The following is a 22,205-nucleotide window of genomic DNA, read 5'->3' as shown; positions in this document are numbered from 1 at the left end:
GAGTTTGTAGGCCAAATTTATTCAGCCTCTCATCACAGGACATTCTTCCTTATTCTTCCTTAAATGTGGTGCTGGATTTTCCTTGGTAGAAGCGCTCACAGACTCAAAATTTATCCTTGGAGTGAGGATGGGGGTGCGGGCGGGAGCTGCTCCCTCGCTCCTGCCCCATAATGTTGTCTCATATTCCCCGTGCCAAATCATAGAACTTGCATGCCTATTCATCCATTATACACTCTGTACAGAACCAATGGATCCTATAGTAACAATGCTATGTGTGGAAATGCTTAAAAACATTCTTTCATGATTTTCTTTTTTAAAAAAAGAGCTATTATTGCTACAACCATATAAAAGTGTCAATCAACCAGACCTTTAAAGTATCAATAACAGAAGCTATAAACACATGACACCTCTTTATCTTGTGCAAATAACAGCTGTACTGGCTGAGAGCCCAGTCTTCCATAAAAGGTTTTACTTTGTTGACACAGCTGGGGTAAAGAGAAAACTTTGCCTAATTGACAATTTTATAGTCTATCTTTTTTCTGTGATCACTTTTATCAATGGTTCAATATCTATTTGCACAAGAGGTGTCAAGTGCTTATAGCTTCTGTTATTGATACTTTAAAGATGCTGAGAGGATGTTTCCTCTCGTGGAAATCTGGAATTAGGGGGCACAATTTTAAAATACGAGGTCTCCCAGTTAAGACAGAGCTGAGGAGGAATTTCTTCCTGAAAGTGTTTGGAATTCTCTTCCTCATGGAGCAATGGAGGCTGGGTCATTGGATATCTTCAAGGCTGAGTTAGATAGTTTTTTTGATTTACAAGGAAGTTAAGGATTATGAGGGGCAGGCAGGAAAGTGGAGTTAAGCCATAATCAGATCAGCTATGAACTTATTGAATGGTGGAGCAGGCTCGAGGGGGTGAAAGGCCTACTCCTGTTCTATTTATGCTCCTATGTTTAGCCTCTTATGTTTCTCCAGTATTTTTTCTCTGCTCATATTAATTACCTTAAGTTCTTCACTCTTATTGGCCTCTAGGTGACCCTCCATTTCTGGTATATAATTTGTCTTTCACTGTGAAGACTGGCAAAAAATAATTGTTCAATGTCTTTGCCATTTCCTGTTTCTCCTGCCTCTGTACCTGAGGAACCAGCACTTACTTTAGCTAATCTCTTCATGTTTATATACTTGTAAAAACTTTGACAATCTGTTTTTATGTTCCTGGCTAGTTTACTCTCATTTTTTTTCCCTTTTTATCAACTTTTTGGCAGAACTTTGCTTGTTTCTAAAACATTCCCAACCTTCTTGTTTGTTCTTATCCTTCACAACATTATAAGCCTCTCCTTTAATCTAATCCTATCTTTAACTTCCTTAATGAGCCAGATGGATCTTTTTTGATGAATTTTTGTTTTTTAATGGAATGTATATTTGTTGAACATCTTGAATTGTTTCTTTAATTGTTTGCCATTATTTATTTACCACCCATATCTTTTAGTTTATTTACCCAATTAACCTTAGCCAGTTCTCACCTTATGCCTATGTTATTGGCTTTCTTTAAGTTTTAAGATCCTGGCTTGGGACTGAGTGTGTCACTTTCAAACTTAATATGGAATATGGTTATATAATGGATTTTTCCTAGTGGATCCTTTACTATGAAATTACAAATTAAACCTGTCTACTGCACAATCAGATCTAAAATAGTTTTATCCCTTGTTGTTTCCACAATGCATTGTTCCAGGAAACTGTCATGAAAGCATTCTATAAACCTATCTTTCAAACCACCTTTGCTAATTTGATTTGGGCCAGTCCATATGAAGCTTTAAGCCCCTTACTTGGATTGTCTTTGTTACAATGATAAATATTGCTTGGTTAATGCTGTGTCCAATGTTATAGCTGCTATTAGGAGGGCAATAAATTATTTTTAAACTCGACCCATTCTGATTGTACTTTTTGAATTTCTGAGTTAAAATACTTTTTCTCTGCAGTACTTTTGTCACCATTTACTATCAGGACTATTTTTGCATTCTGCCTGTCTTTTCAAAATGTTGTGTACCTTGGAATTTTTATTTTCTAACCTTGGTCACCTTGTAACCATGTCTCTGTAATGGCGATTAGATCTCTACCATTTATCTCTCTCTGTGTTTCTGGTTCAATTATCTATTTGTGAATGCTTCACACATTGAGATAAAGGGCCTTTAATTTTTTTTTACAACTATTCTGTGCATGGATCTGACTCGCTGATGCACGTTTACATTAAATTCTCTGTCCCTTCCTGTCCTATTTTGCTTGTCCATACCCAAATCATTATGCTGTTCTATTTATTGGACTTTTTAGATTTCCAAATCTCCCTTCATCTGAACCCTGGCCAGCTTTTCATTTAAAGCCATGTCCCACAGCATTAGCTATGTGATTTGCCAGGATGCAAATCTCAGCTTGGTTTAAGTGGAGTCCATCCCAAAGCAACAGCTTCCTTTTACCCAAGTACTGTTGCCAGTGCCGTTGAATGGAAATTCCTTCCCATACCACTCTGAGCCACCTGTTTAATTCTCTAATTTTTTGACCCTATGCCAATTGGTGCATGGCCCAGGTAGCAAACCAGAGATTTTGTTTTAATCTGGACCTTAAGTCAGACTCTCAGCAGAACATCATTCCAGTTCCACTTGTGTCATTGGAGCACAACAACTGGATCCTCCTCCCCTAACCCCCCACTCACCCCAAGGTTGTCACCAGCCACAAGGAGATGTCCTCCACCTGGGTAGGCAACACAACCTTCAGAACTCCCAGTTGCAGCCACATAGTGCAGTATCTTTCCACAGACTATTCTTTCCCCTATCACTACCTTATTCCTTGTCACACCCCCACTTGAATGGCATCTGACATCATGGTGCCATAGTCAGTTTTCTCATCCACCCTACATTCCTTGTTATCATTCATACAATTGGCAATTGCCTCTTACCTATTGGTCAAAGTGGAGGGCTGAGTTTCCTTTATCACTATATACTTGATCCCCATTCTTGCCTGACTCAGTCACACCCTCCCTGTCCCTGACCATTGACCTTCTCTAATGTTCTACTAAACCTTTAGGGGTATGAATGCCTCCCAGAACAAAGTATCCAGATAACTCTCCTCCACCCTGATGGCCTGCAATGCCTGTGGTTCAGACTCCGGCTTAGCAACTCTGAGACGATGTTGCTCAAGCTGCAAGCACTGCTGCACATTTGGTTCTTGAGGACAGAAGATGCAGACTCCCACATGTTGCAGTTATGGCACACCACCTGCCCTGCCATGTCTCTATAACCCTATTTATTTGATCACTTTGCAAAGTTATTACTAAGTCATCTGAAGTAATAAGTTACAATCTCCTAGCTTGAAGGCAAAATAATGCTCTCAAGTTACTGGCAATAAAGCAAAAGAATAAAGAGTAGCATCTCCCCTTCCTACACCATATTCTCACTTGTACCAAATTGCTGCCTTGTCACTCTTCTTTAAGCACTCCCAGGTCACTCTGTACTTCCCCACTCGTATGGAGTAAAGTCATATAAGAAGGTGTGATTGTGTTGGCTGAGGATTGGACTGTAATGGGTCAGAAGAGATGGTGAGCAAGCCATCTGAGTGTGGGATGGAACTTGTGGCTGGAGAATATATGAAATATATTCAAGGCATAGAGAGATTTGAAAAGGAGTACAGATCTCTGGTACACAGTTCTAAGTGAAAAAGTGCTTAATAGGCGTGGGCCCATTACGTGGAACTGTGCAGAAATTGGCACAAAACTATCTTACTTGCCATAAGGACAAGGGATTTTAGAAATGAAATGCCATAATAGTGCATTGAAAGTACTTCCATAGAGGGTTAAGGGACATTGTTTGGAGTAGGACCAGTTTTTCTTGGCATTTGGCCCATTCCATTTTTGATATGTGATTATTTGATGTTAATTGTGGGTGTCTAAACTTGTAGCTGTTCCAATTCTAAGCACTGACATCCTTGCTTTGAGTACAATTAATTCCTCCAAAAATTTGGACAAATAACCTTTTGAAGATAGTCAATGTAAACAGTTGTTCACTATATCACATTTGGTAAATTCCATTTTGCATTCATAAATAATTCATTGCTCAAGCTCACTTCACTATTTACATGACATGAAAATAAATTCTGGCACCTCAGTTGCCCAGTTGCTTTTACAGTTGAAACTAATGATCGCAGTTAATTCCATGCGATAAAAACTGATGGTGCATTTTTGCAGTATTTCAAGAATATAACTGTAGATATGTCTGGAGCAATGCAGTAAGATTGCTTATGTCTGTAAAGCTTTACTGATAGATAACAATGAACCACAGATGAATGGACATAGTTCATGTTCTTTGTTTCAGCATGCCTGTGTCAGACCATTCAGGTGGATGTGTTGCATACATTGTTTGACATTTTTAGGTATTGTTTTACATTAATGGTGTTGCATTTCTGTTTTTCAGATTAACTGAACCATCAGGATATTTAACAGATGGACCAATAAATTATAAATATAAAACTAAATGCACGTGGTTAATTGAAGGATAGTAAGTATTCCTTCTTTCTAGAATTGATTTCTTAAAATGCTTCAAATAGTTTAAAATCATTGAGGTTTGGGGATACATTAATCTTGATTTTGATGCAATGGTTTAATTAGCTTAGTAAAAACATTTTGAAGCTTTTCATGGATAATCTCAGGCAGTAGCAACTAATTTTAATATTTGCCGTATGTTTTTGGCCTGTTTTAAATACTTTTGTCCTTTATGTATATAAAAAGAGTTCTCTTAATGAGTAAAAGTAAATTTCTCAATTGATGGCCTTTTAAGCAAAGGAATTTCTGCTGAAAGTAATAGATTGCTTGGATTTTAAATTGTGTTGTGCATATCGTAAAATGCACTGACTTATTATTCTGTTCTCAGCTATTTGTTGGATCTATCTTAAGCTTGCAAAAATTGAAAGGGGATGAAGAATACCATTTTCTCTCAACTGGGAAATGGATGTCATAACTTAGAGTTACACTGAAAGTAATTTAAAAAGACCAGACGGCGTTTGAATGAAAATTAGTTCACTGCAACAGGTTGAGGGATGTCAAGAAAAATGGCCCAATAGCAGGGAAAATACATGATATGAGATGGATAGGGTTCAAGTTCAAAACATTTTGACAAGGAGTAAAGGGTTCTGCAAGAGACACTGATTCCTTGTTTAAGTAAGGGGTACGATAGAAAGTGATTTAAGAAGAGGCATATGCTAAGGGAAAGAAGACAAATGAAAAAAAATGAGAAATATGTAGAACTGAAGCAAAAAGCAGATTCAACAAAACATGAATACCAGGGCTTTTAGGAGTGCATGAATGAAAGAAAAAATTAAGAAGGTTGGGATTATTTCAAAATAAAGGGGTCACCTTGTGCTTGAGAATAAAGAAGTGGTGGAGATGCTTGAATATTTTGCTTCAATTATTACAGAGGAGGCTGAAAGTGGGGTAATTGGATTAAGAGGGTATGGAATAGATTACTGGGGATAAATATGCAGAAGTGAACTATTAAAAGTTAATAGGACTAAATGTAAAAACGTAATCTGGCTGGAGGGGTTTGGGGGATGAATTAGTAGAGATAGTTACCATAATTGTTAATTTTGAAAACAGACATTGTGAAGGATTACCACTTTTGCTTTTCAAATAAATAAATAATTTTTCTTTTGTAGCCCAAATGCTGTATTAAGGTTAAGATTTAACCACTTCGCCACGGAATGTAGCTGGGACCATATGTATGTATATGATGGCGATTCAATATATGCACCATTGATAGCTGTGTTCAGGTAAGCTTGAAGATCTTTATATTAGAGCTAAGAAAACTTGCTTGATCTTTTGAGCTGTAGATTTTGTGCCATTTTCCAGTTTTAAAACATTTAACAGCGTCATAGAATAGCCTTAACTTTTAAACCTAGATTGTTTGCAGCGTTAATTTAAAAATATTTAACATGGTTGACATTCCTGGTTGTTTGAAATGGGTTGATAGACTGATCCTTTGCCTGGTGAGACAGAAGATTGAGAGTTCAAGCCCCACTCCAGAGACTTGAGCACTTAATCTATGCTGATGGTTCAGTGCAGTACCAGGTGAATGATGCAATATTGGAGGTGATTTTGGATTAGATGTTATACTGAAGGCCCAGGGTCCCTCTGTCCTTGGTTGAACATAAGGGAATCCTCAAGCATTATTGAAGAGTAGTGAGGCTTGTATCTCATTTCTCATTGGAATATCAGAAGCAGTTTAATGTTTTTTTTAATTGAAATCTCATAATTTTATAACACGTGGATGAGGAAACATTGCAAATGGTTGCAAATTTGTTACTTTCAAAATGTGTATTTTCTCTGTATATTTTGTTAGCTTTTAATGTTGATAAATAACTTGGAGGAATATGAGACTTGCACATTACTCCTTTCTCAGAACATTTGAATCAAGATCTCATTTTTTTTCGACAATATTACTGAAGTTATGCTTTAGTGCTTGAAAATGAGTCGTATAATTCTTGACAGAAAAGTAAATGCCACAATTACAATTTTCTGTTTGAATTAGTTTGACAATTACCTAGGGGTTTCATAGTTGTCTCTGTTTCTACTCAACTTACATTGCAATGACCATGGAGAGTATTTAACAATTCCATATGAATGTTAAAAATGCCTCTTCACAGTAAAAAAAAATATTGTGCAATGGCTTCACAAGCTGTTGTTTAAAAAAAACTGTCAAGGTTTCAAAAACTATATTGAAATACTGTCATGGTTTCAGAAACTAATTTTGAGTCATGAAACTGTACCAAAAATAACCTATAGAAATCTCTCTCCCTTCAAACCTGAGCACTTTCTGTGCACAGGTATCCCCCTTTTTAAAGCATGTCCTTATAGCACAGTTTCATTTTAGTGCAGTTTGTAAATAATGGAACTTACCGAAGTAGCATTACCTCAATTTTTGTTTTAGCGTGGTTACTGCGCATGGTCAGTTTGACTTTTTAAAGCACATCGCTACTTTGCTTACTGCCTCTCCCAACCCTGTTGCTCCACTCTGCTTGTCACTTCCCTCTCCTGAACCCCCTCATCGCCACATGCATTTCTCGCGCCATTCGTCTTGCCTCTCCCGAACTCCTCATTCCGACCCCCCCACCCTGTCCCACTTCCCAAATCCCTGCCATGTCTTGCTGCCCAACCTCCCGCCTCCCGAACCCCTCCCCTCGTCACCTCCTGCCTCCCAAGCCCCCTCTCCCCTCATCATGTCCCACCTCCTGTCCCACTCCTGAGCCCTCCGTGTTAAGGACTGGCGATGAGCAGGAGGGGGTGAGGGGATCAGAGAAGAAGGTGGTGAGTAGGTAAGATAGTATGGATCATTAGTTGAAAGAGAATTTTTGAGCCAGTTAGTTTTAAGGCATCCAAAAGGTTTTGAATGTAAAAATTACAGGTCTGGAATATTCCATGGTTTCTTTTGGGAAAGTGATTTTCATTTAGCCGAAATAACACGTTTGGAATGTTAAGTGATGGATAGCTGTCTTAAAATTTCATGCACACAACAGCTGGAGGTATTGTTTTTGTATGCTTATCTAAGTTTCCTTCTCTGGATTTTTAGAAACATTCTTTCCATGAGACCCAAACAGTTGAGGACAAATGATCAACATCAAGGCTATTTATTTCATTTTTTTTCTAAAATTAGGAAGTACTCTTATTTTATCATTTCAATTGACATGAAATGTGTTTGCTCTGCATTGTTATAGTTCAGGAAAAAGTGCACTGTCTGGTAGTTGTCAGTAGATAGCAACGTAAAACACTGGTTTTGTGGTTGGTGATGTCCTCGATTGAAGTTGGTAATGTTGAGAATAGTGTCACCTAGAGTCAGGATGGAATGCATAGCTCCATTGAATGTTGAAATGCAAAACAAGTTCATGACTGCATGTTTCCGTTTCTATCTTTGCAGTTCATATTTTGGTTTGATTATGACTTCGAATTTGTTTTTGCACTTTTTGTTTCTCCCTGTTGAATTCAAGTTTTATTGTTGTTTACTTTCTCTTTCTTGTTCTGTTTCAACTTTTTTCTCAGCAATTCTGCTCCCACTCCAGAGTATCAAGAACTAGAGGGCGTAGATTCAAAATAATTGACAAAAGGTGTAATAGTGATGAGGAAAAATTTTTTTCACCCAGTGGGCAGTTGGAGTCTGGAATGAACTTACTGAGAGGGTGGTGGAGGCAGGTTCAATTGCTATCTGGAAAAAAAAGATAGAATGTTCTTTGAGAGTCAGTGCAGACTTGATGGGCTGAATGGCCTGCACTGTAATATTCTGTGATTCTGTAATTTCCATATAGGTTTTCTTTTCCTACTGAACTGAAAGCTGTTTCTTTTCAAGAATATGCTGGCTGCTTTATGCTAGTATTGAAATGGCATTGTTGCATCTCACTACCATTTTTTGTCCACAACCACAGACATGTGTGGTGCTGTGATAATGGTGCATGTGTTTTGCTCCGAGTGTAAATGTGCAGAACTAGATTAACAACAAATACAGAAATCAACAGAATTGCCTGGTAGACAGGGCAGTGTGCTTCCTCCAATGAAACACGATTGCCTTTCACAGTCTGAGACGTTTTGGGCTGGATTTTCTTCCTGGAGGCAGAATTTGAGAGTTGGGAGATTTCCCGACGTTGTGATCCTGCCTACTGAGTGACGTTGTTTGCTGATGCCTTTTTTATGTTGGGGACAGACAGCAGGCCTGAAGCAGAGATGGAGGCGGGCAAGTGTAAAGTCCTGCCCCTGTTCGCTGAGATGTCAGTCCAGTTCTGGGATTTGGTGTGAGGCCCTTATCCCCACTCGCCCTCCCATAAACCCTGAACCCATTCGTTTAGTATCAACTACAAGTAGAACTCTTGAGCTCTATAGTAACATTGGGAAGTCGTTGAGACAAAATGAACAAACATTACTTGAAATCCATTTTAAAAAACCAAATTCCTCTAAATAGCTCATCATGTGTGCTCTGCTTGAAGGCAGGTCCTTGACATCTGATGCTTCATCCTAAGCCATTTCCTTGGCAGTTTTTGTCAGTGATGGTTTGGCATTGCCTTCCACTGTCAGGGGCAGGGTGAGGAGGCAGGTCCCAAATCTATCTCAGCTGGAATGCAAATTGAAATGATGGCTGTTGGTGTTACTCTGAACCACACGCTTGCCATGTTGCCCACAGTTCTAACCGACTCCATTTAATGGCTCTTAAATCTGTCACAATAACCAAACTCTCATTCCTTTGATAGCTGTGTCAACAGCCCCTGCTGAAGAGAACCCATTACTGGGTTTGGAAGTCAGCAAAACATTTGTAGTGAGATTTGATTGAACAGCTGCCAGTAAGCCCTCCTGAGCTGATTGGTTTAAAGTCTTTGCAGACAGCCAGAAGCTCAGCCATCTTTCAAAGCATTCAAACAGATGACGGAGTTGAACTTCAAGAAAAAATTTAAAATTATGGACATATTATACACTATCATCTCTGGATCTCACACCAGTAAGTTCTCACTACAAGTCACCCCACTTAGTCATGTAGCTTTAATATTATTTACTCTTTAGGGCCTTATTTTTCAATTTGTCATAATTTTCAATTTTACATTTGTCTGCCCCTGCACCCAACCACCGTCCACATCAGCCCCGGGCTAAACTTTGGATCAGCTGCCACCGTGTTCTGATGCCGGAGCCACCGCCGCAGTCACCAGAGGCCCAGGCTATGGACAGAGAACGAGGTCCGAGTCTCAGGGAAGAGGGTCAGTAGGTGCCGGCTACCATGAACTGTAGCTGAGGAACCTGGGAGGGGAGGAGTGTGGTGGGAGGCAGGGTGGAAGCGACCCTCTCTCCTCGAGGGAGTGGGAAGAGGAGGGGGAGGGAGTGGGAAGAGGAGGGGGAGGGAGTGGGAAGAGGAGGGGGAGGGAGGATGGAAGTCACCCTCTTCCCCCTAAGGGAGTGGGACGAAGAGGGGGAGGGAGGATGGAAGCGGGGCGAGGAGGTGGAGGGAGGATGGAAGCGGGGCGAGGAGGAGGAGGGAGGATGGAAGCGGGACGAGGAGGGGGAGGGGGGACGGAAGCAGGACGGGGAGGGGGGACGGAAACGGGGGGAGGGGGGGATGGAAGCGGGAAGATGACAGGAAAGGTGGAGGGGGCAAAGAGTGGGGGAGCGGGAGGGGGAAGATGACAGGAAAGGTGGAGGGGGCAAAGAGTGGGGGAGCGGAAGGGGGGAAGATGACAGGAAAGGTGGAGGGGATAAGGAGAGGGATTGGTGGGAGCAAGGATAGGGGGAAGATGACGGGTGGGGAGATAGTAGAGTGGGTGAGGGAGAGGGGGGAAGGAGAGTGGGGGGGGGGAGGGGGCAAGCAGGGAGGGGAAAGGGAGAGAGGGGAAGGGGCAAAGGAGGGCGTGATGGCAGGGGAAGGCGAAGAGAGAGCAAGCAAAAAGTTGAGCTGATTTCTCACGAGTGCTGTGGGTGAGATGCATAATCTTGCTGCTCAGTGCTTGTTTCAGTGATTTACTATTTCCATATCTAATTTCACTGTATGTAGTATTTTTGTTGTATTCATGGCTTTAGTTTATTTTGCAAGTTATTGCTGCTAGGCATGTGTGGTGCTGCACACGTACAGTGCAGTGTTTCCACCTGTACATTTGTTTTTCCGGGCAAGAAATGTCCGAAGGAACCTGACACCTTGTTTAACATTGATTTCTGTGGGAACTCATGTTTCATATAAAGTTGTTTCACTTCAAGCCTCAATTTTCAAGAATGCAACCACTACTTATTGTGAGGAGTTAATTGTATTGTACAGTGCAAAATTGCACTTTATCCAGCAGATAATGTCTTCATATGCATCTAAAGTCGTCTTCACTTTCACAGTGCTGTTCTGTCCCTTGACAGCTTCCCAGATGTCAGATGTGACAACGTGGCAACCACATTATTTAACGGTCATTTACCTTTTCAAACAAAGCCCTATCATCACTCAATGTACTTAAAGCATATATAACTTACGATACAGCATTTCATTATAACATGTGAAGTTGGCAACACGTTTTGAAATTACCTTTTTGTTCAGTTCCTGACTCCAAACCATGCTTTCTCCATGGTTCACAACACCATTCTGCTGGCGTGAATCACATTATCTGCCAAAATTGGCTTGACTTCATGAAAATTGCCGAAGGTCTAAAATGCCCACTTTCATGGTACTTTCAACATCGGGACAAGTGCTGGCTCCTGCCCCACCCCGCTGCATTCCGCAATCTCGCTCTGCACCCCCCCCCCCCCTCTGAAAATTGCTAGCACTGGGAATAGGGACAGAAATCCTGGACTCTGGCCTGGCCTGCTATTTTTAAAGCCTGCCCTTGGCACTTTGGCCACCCATAGGAACAGAAAAACGTATCCCTTTGAGTTTGGTTTGGAGATTTATCCTAGTGGTAGGAATTGAAGTAATGTTGTAAACTAGGTATGAAAGTGGTTTTCTTGTATCACTGTTTTAAATATGCATTTAAATATTAAGTGACTTAAGTGGAGTGTGCTTCTGTGCGAGAGCATTTGAATACTGTGATCACTATCGTTAGGTTTGAATTGGTTATGGAAAGGAACAAATAACAATCAAAGACGAGGTATATGAGTGTTGTGAGACCTTCAAGGAAGGAGATAGTTCAGGTACAGACTAAACATTCCCATAAAGGGGCAAACAAGGGCATCCAAAGGTGGATTAAAGTTAAAAGTTAAAATTAAAATGAAGCATCAAAAGGCAGTTTATGATAAATGTCAGATTCAAAGTAGAGAATGAAGCAGAATACAGGAAGTGCAGAGAAGACCTAAAATACGAGGTAGGGGACAAATAGAATATAAAAGGGACCACTGAAGTCCTGCATAAGCATATCAATAAGCAAAAGATAATTGAAAGAAGAGTGGGGCTGACTAGAGACCAGTAAGAAAATCATCTTTTAGAGGCAGAGGGCATGACTTACAGTACTGAATGTGTACTTTGGTAGTTGTGAGGACAAATGCAATGCCACTGTAAAGGATGAGGTAAGAGTGAAGCGATTGAATAAGATAAAAATTGGTAGTGGAGATACTTAAAAGATTGGCTGCACTCAGTAGAAAAGTCTGGATGGCATGCATGTTAAGTTGCTAAGGGAAGTAAGCGTGGAAATTTGCAGAGGCTCTAGCCACAATTTTTAAATTCTCTTTAGACATGGGACTGCTGCCAGAGGACTGCACATAGTATACCAATGTTGAATAAAGGGAGGGGAGATAAATTCGGTAACCATGCCAGTCAACCTAATGTCGACAGTGGAGAAATAAGAGGGCATAATCTGGGAATAAGTTGTCACTTAGCAAAACATGGGTTAATAAATGATGGCAAATGATGAAGACATTGTGATGGACAAACCTGATTGACTTATTTAATGAAATGAAATGAATTATTGATAGTGTATTTGATGTTCTGTTCGAAAGCTGTTTAAGTACCACATAATATACTTGTGAGAAAAATTGAAGGCCATGGGATTCAAGAGGCATTGCCAGCGAGGCTAAGAAAGCACATTAGTCGTAATTGTTTGTTTTACAGATTGGTAGGAAGTGCATAATTGTGTCCCGCCAGGATTGGTGGTCAGGCAACATCTCTTTTTTTTAATATATGTATTAGGACCTGGAATTTGAAATTATGCATCCATTCCTAAGTTTGCAGATGACACACAACTTGAAAAAGCAATAAATAGTGTAAGACCTCAGCAAGATATGGATAGCTTGGCAAAATTACCTAGATAAAATTTATGCAGAGAGGTGTGAAGTGGTGCATTTTGGGTGGAAGAATGAGAAGAGGCAATATAAATTAAGTGGTACAAATTTAAGAGGTGCAGGAACAGTTGAATCCGGGGGCATTGGCACACAGATGTTTGAAGGTGCTGGAAAAGTTGATTTAAAAAAAAAACATACAGGATCCTTGGCTTAAATAGAGGCATAGTTTGCAAAAACAAAGGTAGAAATCATTGCTTGGACTTCAGGTAGCGATTTGTGTCCAGTTCTAGATACCACATTTCAGGGAGAGGGTGATGAGGAGATTTACCAAAATTATAGTAGGGTATAAGGACTCCCTTTATGTTTAGAAGCTGAGAATGTTCTCTTTGGAGCAAGGGAGATTGAGTAGAGGCACTCAACTTTAATGGTTTTGATGGAATAAATAGGGAGAAATTGTTTCCACTCACAGGAGGGTTGCAAATGAGAGATTTTAAGATTGATGACCAAAGAGGGAAGATGAGAAGCTTTTATGGCCTGGAATGCACCGCCTAAAAGGATGGCAGAAACAGATTCAGTAGCAATAAATTGGATATGTACTTGGAAAGTAAAAATTTTCAGGACAACAGAGAAAATGCAGGTGGGTGGCACTAATTGGATAGCTCTCTCAAAAGAGCTGACACAAGCCAGATGGTCTGAATGGTCTCCTGGTGCTGAATGATGCTTGGAAGTATGCAACAGGTAAATGTGACAAAAATGAGGTATTTTTGGTATGTTTTGATTTTTTTATTAGCTGTCCCATTTCCATGCATTCGTTGTACATAACCAGTTTATTTAAAATATAGTCACAGTTCAGATGGTGTGTTGTAAATTTTGTTGGTAAGAGACAGAGAGGGAGAAATAATTAAAAATTAAAACGTGTAATCCTGCCAGTTATAATGGGGTTTTGTTGTTCATAAAATATAATACATATTTATTAAAACTGTGCAGTTACAATATTTGGCCTTAAGTATATATCTTGGTATATAATAGAGTCTCGACATACATTGTCTTTTGGCTGGCAGTGATGGTGTGTGGTTCATCTGAAAGAATTTATTTTTCTGTATGGGCTTCGATTCTACATGACTTTCTTCTTTAAAGAATTCTGTAAATCATTGTTACTCCAAATATAAAAGGTGTCAATAATTCAAAGGGAATTAATTTTAAAATGGTAATAGAACATGGGCATGTTTTTGAAAGGGCAAAGGGCTTTCAATGTGCAACTGGTTAAAGGACATGTCTTGAACATTTTATTCACGAAGTGCTAAAATGTTAAAAGAGCACAACTTTAAAACTCTACATGGCATAAGCCTGTGATCAAGCCAGTCTGTTCGCAACCTTGGTGTCACATTTGAACCCGAGGTGAGCTTCCAATCTCATGATTGTGCCATCACTGAGACCGTTTTATTCCCACTTCCTTAACATTGCTTGACTTAGCGCTTGTCCCAGCTCATATGTTAAAATTCTCATTCATTCCTTTGTTATCGCTAGACTAGACTAATATAATGCACTTCTGGCTGGTCTCCCACATTCCATTCTCCATAAACTTGAGGTTATCCAAAACTGTACCTTTCAAGTCTTAACTCACAGCAAATCCCGTTCCTCTATCTCTCCTGCGCTCACTGACCTACATCGGTCAAGCTCCTGGTCAAGCAACGTTTGATAAAATTTTCATCCTTTGTCTCAAATCCCTCCATGACTCCGCATCCCCTCCTCTCCCCCCCAATCTCTGTAATTTCCAGCAACCCCACAACCCTCCGAGATATCTGTGCTCCTTTAATTCTGGCACCTTGTATACTCCCAATTATAAATGCGCCACCATTGATTGTCTTCAGTTGCCTAGGCCCTAAGCTCTGAACTTCCCTCCCACTCCACCTCCCCACTTTGCTTTCCTTTAAGACATATCTTAAAACTTACCTTTTTTGAACACTTTTGGTCATCTGACATATCTCCTTGAGTAGCTTGGTGTTATACTTTGTTTTATAATGCTCCTATGAAGTGCCTTGGGATGTTTTGCAATGTTAAAGGTGTTATATAAATATAAGTTGTCTTTGCTGTTGTACAAAGATAAATATTTTAATTTCTGTTTCAATTGTTATTATTAATTCAATAATGCAGAATCATAATTCATGATTGAAATCATGAAGTGCGTTACTACATTTTGTTACCGATCTTGAAGATTACTGTTCCAGTATTGAGCCTTTGTGCTGCTTTAGTGTGTGAATATGTCTATTAAATTATAGTGCTGTTATTTCATGTGCTCTTTTCCTTTTTATTTATTCACAGTGGTCTAATAGTTCCAGAGGTACATGGGAATGAGACTGTACCTGAAGTAGTTACCACATCTGGCTATGCATTGCTGCACTTTTTTAGTGATGCTGCTTATAACTTAACTGGATTCAATATATTTTATTCGTAAGTACAATTAACATACTGCATTTATACTTGAACACTGATAAAATGAAAAATTTGTTTTACATAGGAGCATAGGACTTAGGAGCAGGAGTAGGCCATTCGGCCCTTCGAACCTGCTCTGGCATTCATTAAGGTCATGGCTGATTTGGTTGTGGTCTCAACTCCACTTTCCTGTCTGCTCCCCATAATCCTTCAATTCACTACCTTCGGCTATCATAAAAAAAACTATCCAAAAATCTGTTTCAGGAAAATCACCTCTGATTCTTCTTAACTACACCGGGTTTAGGCTCAACTTGTTAAACCTTTCTTCATAAGATAAGCTCTTCGTCCAAGGGATGATTCGAGTGAATCTTCTCTGAACTTCTTGTAATGCCACTATATCTTTTTTCAATTATGGGGATCAAAACTGTACACAGTATTCCAGATTTTTAAATAATTCTTTCAAGTGATGTAGGCATCACTGGCTAGGCCAGCATCATTGTCACCATCCCTGGGTATGTCCTGTCCCACCAGCAGCACAGACCCAGCAGAGGTAGCGGCTCAGTGGTATACAATCAGGAGGGAGTTGCCCTAGGAGTCCTCAACATCGACTCCAGACCCCATGAAGTCTAATGGCATCAGATCAAATATGCGCAAGGAAACCTCCTGCTGATTACCACATACCACCCTTGCTCAGCTGATGAATCCGTGCTCTTCCATGTTGAACACCACTTGGAGGAAGCACTGAGGGTGACAAAGGCACAGAATGTGCTCTGGGTGGAGGACTTCAATGTCCATCACCAATAGTGGCTTGGTAGCACCACTCCTGACTGAGCTGGCCAAGTCCTAAAGGACATAACTGTTAGACTGTGTGTGCGGTAGGTGGTGAGGGAACCAACAAGAAGGAAAAACATACTTGACCTCATCCTCACCAACCTGCCTGCTGCAGATGCATCTGTCCATGACTGTATTGGTAGGAGTGACCACCGCACAGTTGTTGTGGAGATGAAGTCCTGCCTTCACATTTAGGATACCCACCATCGTGTTGTTTGGCACCACCACTGTGCTAAATGGGATAGATTTCAAACAGATCTAGCAACTCAAGACTGGGCACCCATGAGGTGCTGTGGGCCATCAGCACCAGCAGAATTGTACTCAAACACAATTAGTAACTTTATGGCCTGGCATATCCCCCATTCTACTATTACCATCAAGTCAGGGGATCAACCTTGGTTCAATGAAGAGTGCAGGAGGGCATGCCAGGAGCAGCACCGGGCATACCTAAAAATGAAGTGTCAACCTGGTGGAGCTATAACACAGGACTACTTGCGTGCCAAACAGCATAAACAGCTGACCAATTCCACAACCAGTGGACAGATCTAAGCTCTGCAGTCCTGTCACATCCAGTTGTGAATGGTGGTGGACAATTAAACAACTCGCTGGAGGAGGAGGTTCCATAAATATCCCCATCCTTGATGGGGGAGCCCAGCGCATCAGTGCAAAAGATAAGGCTGAAGCATTTGCTACAATCTTCAGCTGGAAATGCAGAGTGGATGATCCACCTCAGCCTCTTCCAGAGGTCCTCCATCATCACAGATACCAGTCTTCAGCCAATTCGATTCAACCCATGTGAACGGCTGAAGGCACTGGACACTCCAAAGGCTATGGGCCCTGACGATATTCCGCCAATAGTAATGAAGACTTGTGCTCCAGAACTTGCTGCACCCCGAGCCAAACTGTTCCAGTACAGCTACAACACTGGCATATACCTGGCTATGTGGAAAATTGCCCAGGTGTGTCATGTACATAAAAAGCAGGACGAATCCAACCCAGCCAATTACCGCCCCATCAACCTAATCTTGATCATTAGTAAGGTAATGGAAGGGGTCATCAACAGTGCTATCAAGCGGCACTTGCTTAGCGATAACCTGCTCACTGACTCCCAGTTTGGGTTCTGCAAGGGCTACTCAGCCCCTAACCTCATTACAGCCTTGGTTCAAACATGGACAAAAGAACTGAATTCCCAAGGTGATTTGAGAGTGACTGCCCTTGACATAAAGGCAGCATTTGACCAAGTGTGGCATCAAGGAACCCTGATAAAACTGGAGTCAATGGGAATCGGGGGAAAACTCTCCACTGGTTGGAGTCATACCGAGCACAAAGGAAGATGGTTATGTTTGTTGGAGGTCAGTCATCTCGGCTGCTCAGAGTTGTGTTCTCGGCCCAAACATCTTCAATTCCTTCATCAATGATTTGCCTTCCATCATAAGGTCAGAAGTGGGGATGTTTGATGATTGCAGACTGCTCACCATTTGCAAATCCTCAGATACTGAAGCAGTCCACGTTCAAATGCAGCAAGACCGGGACAATATCCAGGCTTGGGCTGACAAGTGGCAAGTAAGTTTGCGCCACACAAGTACCAGGCAATGACCATCTCCAACAAGAGAATCTAACCATCCCTTGACGCTTAATGGCATTACCATAACTGAATCCCCCACTATCAACATCTTGGGGGGGTTACCATTGACCAGAAACTGAACTGGACTATCCATATCAATACTGTGGCTACAAGAGCAGGCCAGAGACTAGGAATTGTACGATGAGTATCTCACCACCTGACTCCCCATAGCTTGTCCACCATCTCCAAGGCATAAGTCAGGAGTGTGATGGAATACTCCCCACTTGCCTGGATGAGTGCAGCTCTCACAAAACTCAAGAAGCTTGACATGGTCCAGGACAAAGCAGCCCACTTGATTGGCACCATACCCACAAACATGCATTCCCTCCACCACCAATATAAAGTAACAGCAGTGTGTACCATTTACAAGATTCACTGCAGGAATTCACCAATGCTCCTTCGACAGCACCTTCCAAACACACGACCACTACCATCTAAAAGGACAAGAGCAGCAGATAGATGGGAACACTGCCACCTGGAAGTTCCCCTCCAAGTCACTCACCATCCTGACTTGGAAACATATTACCGTTCCTTCACTGCTGGGTCAGAATCCTGCAGCTCCTTTCCTAACAGCACTGTGGTATACTTACACCACATGGACTGCAGCGGTTCAAGAAAGCAGCTCACCTGCACCTTCAAGGGCAACTAGAGGTAGGCAATAAATACTGGCCCAAAAAGCAAAGCTCACATCCCGTGAATGAATACAGGAAAGGTATTGCCCATCCCTAAATGCCCTTGAGAAGGTGGTGGCGCGCTGCTGTCTTGTACCACTGCAGCCCATGTATTGTAGGAACACCCATGGTGCTGTTAGAGAGTTCTGGGATTTTGACCCAGAATGATTGCAACCAGTGGTGAGTTTTCCCCCTGATTCCAACTATGCTAGGGCACTATGATGCCACGCTTGGTCAAATGCTGTCTTGATGTCAAAGGCAATCACTCTCACCTCACCTCTGGCGTTCAGTTCTTTTGTCCATGTTTGGACCACGGCTGTAACGATGTCAGGAGCAGTGTGGATCTGGTGGAACCCAAACTGAGCATTGTGAGCAGATTATTGCTGTGTAGGTGCCACTTGATAGCACTGTCAATGACACCTTTGGCCAGGTTGAATTTGCCCTGCTTTTTGTGGACTGGTCATACCTGGGCAATTTTCCACATTGATGGACGGATGCCAGTATTGGAGCTGTACTGGAACAGCTTGGCTCGGGGTGTGGCTGGTTCTGGAGCACAAGTCTTCAGTACTATTTTTGGAATGTTGTCAGGGCCCATAACCTTTGCACTATCCAATGCCTTCAGCCATTTCTTGATATCATGCGGAGTGAATTGAATTAACTATGTGGTCTCACCAATGTCTTATACAGCTGCAGTAAAACTTCCCTACTTTTAAATTCCATTCCCCTTGCAATAAATGCCAATATTCCATTTGCCTTCCTTATCATTTGCTGTGCCTGCATGCTAACTTTTTGTGATTCATATACTGGGGCATCCAAATTCTTCTGTATCACTGAGTTCTGCAGACTAACTCCAATTAACTAGTATACTCTCTTTCTATTCTTCCTGCCCAAATTATATTCCACCTGCCAAATTTTTGCCCACTCACTTAACCTGTCCGTGTCGCTTTGCAGACTGCCTACCTCCTCTTGACAACTTACTTTCCTACCTATCTTGGTGTCATCAGTAAATTTAGCTACCATACATTTGGTCTTCATCCAAGTCATTGATGTAGATTGTAAATAGTTGCGGCCCCAGCACCTGATCCCTTTAGCACTTTATTGGTTACAGCTTGTCAACCAGAAAAAGACCCATTTATGCCTACTCTTTGCTTCCTGTTAGCTGACCATTCGTTTATCCGTGCTAATATATTAGCCCTACACGATGTTGTCTTATATTTTATATGACTTCAGATAAACAGGGGCAATGTGATTTTAAAAAGTTGGTTTCTGTCAGTTATATCTCTGAGTTTTATGCTGTTGTCTGACAATGGAAATTAATACATATAATTGTGCAATCAGACCATGGCAGTTCGAGATGTCTGTCCCAGGTGCTTTTTCTTAGTGCCAACACCTCTATTTCGAATTGAATTAAGTTAAATGCAGCTTGATGATTAGAAAGAACTGTGTGAATTGCTTTTAATGTATGTTAACTAATAGATTGGGAAATAAACTAATTTAGTTAATCTCTTGAACCATTCAAAAATTGTTTTCGAAGATTAATACCTAAACATGAACACTCTAGATGTTCCCTGGCTCCATTGCCTACATCTGAGATGGATGCCAATTCAGATGATTGAAATTAAATTTTCCAATCTTTATTCTCCTGGCCTCCCAATTGCAGAACAAAGTTTAACATTCATGACGATATAATTTGGGGTAAGGGTACAGGGAAAAGGGTGTAAATGCATAACTTCCACTAGTTATGTGGGGGTCTCACTAATGTTTAAATCAGTTGATAATTGTGGAAGGCAATCGAATGAAGAAAATGTGCTCCCCCCACCCTTTGCAAACTGAGAGGAATCAGGACTACCATATTCAGTCGTTACAGTTAATGTATGAATGTACTTAAGTCACCAATCAAATAAACTATGTTCAGTGCCATTTATTATTGATAATTCTACATTAATTGAGTGTTTAATTGTATTCAGGTGGTGGGCAATAATAGGGGACTCAACCTGTGCTAATATATAGGAGCAGACTGAAACTGATTGCTGGGTTGGAGGCACATGATATAGACTGAGTCTGTCTCTCGTAAGTGTATCAAGATTTTAGTCCAGTGTTCTACCCTACAATGCCTGGCTATGCAAGTTCGAATATATAGCAGTGATTTTAATTTCAGATAGTAACTTCAATTAATAGGAAACTAAAGGAATCTGATGAACAAAAGTAAAGTAGAAGCTGCCATGAAATTTATGGAACCTTTTTGAATACAATGTAAAGAAAAGGAGGAAACTTTTTATATAACCCTTTCAAAAGTTCAAGATGTCCTAAACTTTTGGATAGCCAATTGAGTATTTTTTTTGAAGTTTAGTCACTGGTGTAATGCTGGAAATCAATTTGGGAACACCAGTGTGGTAATAAGCAGTTTTTGTAGTAATATTGGTTGAGGGGTAAATGTTAAAAGCACTTATGCATTCATCACTTTCAAAGATTGCTCTATAGCAAATACTGTGATAGATGGTTATATGTACACAGTATGAAGATGGAAATCCCTTGGTTCTTGATAAGTCTAGTAAATCCTATTAGTTCTGAGGCATTCTCTGTCAAATGGGGAAATGCTAATTGTATCCTAACTAGCATCACTATTTTCTGCTAAAACCAGGCACTTACCAGAGTGTTGTGGCTGGGGATGAGTCAAATATGCACTAGTGTATGAAGTGTAAATCATAGTTGAAACTCTATAGTTGAATTTATTTCAGCTATACATGGGATGCTGCGAAGCACCTAATCTAGTTGGTTGAATGGTTGTGTCCTTGAATTGAGCTGATTTTGTCTAATACAGCGGCCCTCACTTAAGATTTTGATATTAAAGCCAATAAATGTTCCGATCAAAATACAGATTATTGTTGACATGGAGAACAAGTTTCATTATTACCTGTTACATTTAGAGTATGCACAGGCTAACACTTCACCAGTAAATTGTAAACTTTTTTTTTGCAGGTTTAGTTTGATCATGGTTTAACCCACTGTTCATTTGTAAAAATACATTTATAAAATGTGTCCAAAATATATAACAATATTTGTTGGTAAACATCTTGAATTTTATCGAATCCTCAAGTATTGCCCAAGAAAATAACATCAGTCAATCTCGCTGTTACGCAGGCTAAGAGGAAAGGGACCTGCTGGAGCCAATGAGAAAGCACTTTTATAAGATTGTGTGCATGTTGAGCTTCAGCAAAGGTGAAATCTGTGTTTTAAAAGGTCACATATTGTTTATTGTGCAATTTGTGATCAAATAACTTATGTTGTTTCAGTTTTTATTTTGGGGAAACATTTTGCAAAGAAGTCAGTCATTGAGCAAAAAAATAAATAAATTTTCATGGACCAGTTATGGAGAAATGTAATGTTACAAGCTGAATTTCTCTAACTCAGTTCAGAAAACTGAGTTCTTTCTAGAGAATGAAGTTTTGAAAACTTTTAAAGAAAAATTATTGTTCTGAATTTGCATCCACCATAGAAATCTACTTGGAATGAGTAGTGTCACTTGCCTGTTATGGAAGTTGACTTCCAGAGATCTATATCCACTCAGCTGTGGAACCTATGATTATAATTAAACTACCATGTCTTCTGCACATGTACTTTGTGCTCGTTTGGCAGCACATATACTAAAATTGGAACGATACAGAGAAGATTAGCATGGTCCCTGTGCAAGGATGATAAGCAAATTCGTGAAGCGTTCCATATTTTTCTTTCGGTTCTGGGATTTTAAGGTCCTTCTCGACATGAGAGCTAAGTGGCGGAACAAGCTTATGTGCAGGCTGAAGTGTAAAAGACAAAAAATGAGACAGAGGTCCAGGTGAACAACTGCTGAAGATACAGTACTGATCAGGCTTTGTGAAACCTTACATGGCAAA

General features: G+C 40.6%; 1 protein-coding gene and 1 non-coding gene across 2 annotated transcripts in view; both read left to right on the top strand.

Annotated features, from left to right (window-relative positions):
* atrnl1b (attractin-like 1b) overlaps nt 1–22,205 on the top strand; it is a 1,080,114-nt gene that overhangs the window by 76,102 nt on the left and 981,807 nt on the right. Inside the window, exons 2-4 of the mRNA XM_041209279.1 lie at nt 4,463–4,546; nt 5,700–5,813; nt 15,076–15,204. Coding sequence (XP_041065213.1) covers nt 4,463–4,546; nt 5,700–5,813; nt 15,076–15,204 — 327 coding nt within the window. The remainder of the gene's footprint in view (nt 1–4,462; nt 4,547–5,699; nt 5,814–15,075; nt 15,205–22,205) is intronic.
* LOC121290260 lies at nt 21,934–22,039 on the top strand. The gene has a single exon (XR_005945739.1). It is a non-coding gene; the product is annotated as a U6 spliceosomal RNA (small nuclear RNA).

This window comes from Carcharodon carcharias, chromosome 17, assembly GCF_017639515.1.
Source record: "Carcharodon carcharias isolate sCarCar2 chromosome 17, sCarCar2.pri, whole genome shotgun sequence".
Classification (NCBI taxonomy): domain Eukaryota; kingdom Metazoa; phylum Chordata; class Chondrichthyes; order Lamniformes; family Lamnidae; genus Carcharodon; species Carcharodon carcharias.
This window is presented reverse-complemented; position numbering and strand designations above follow the sequence as displayed.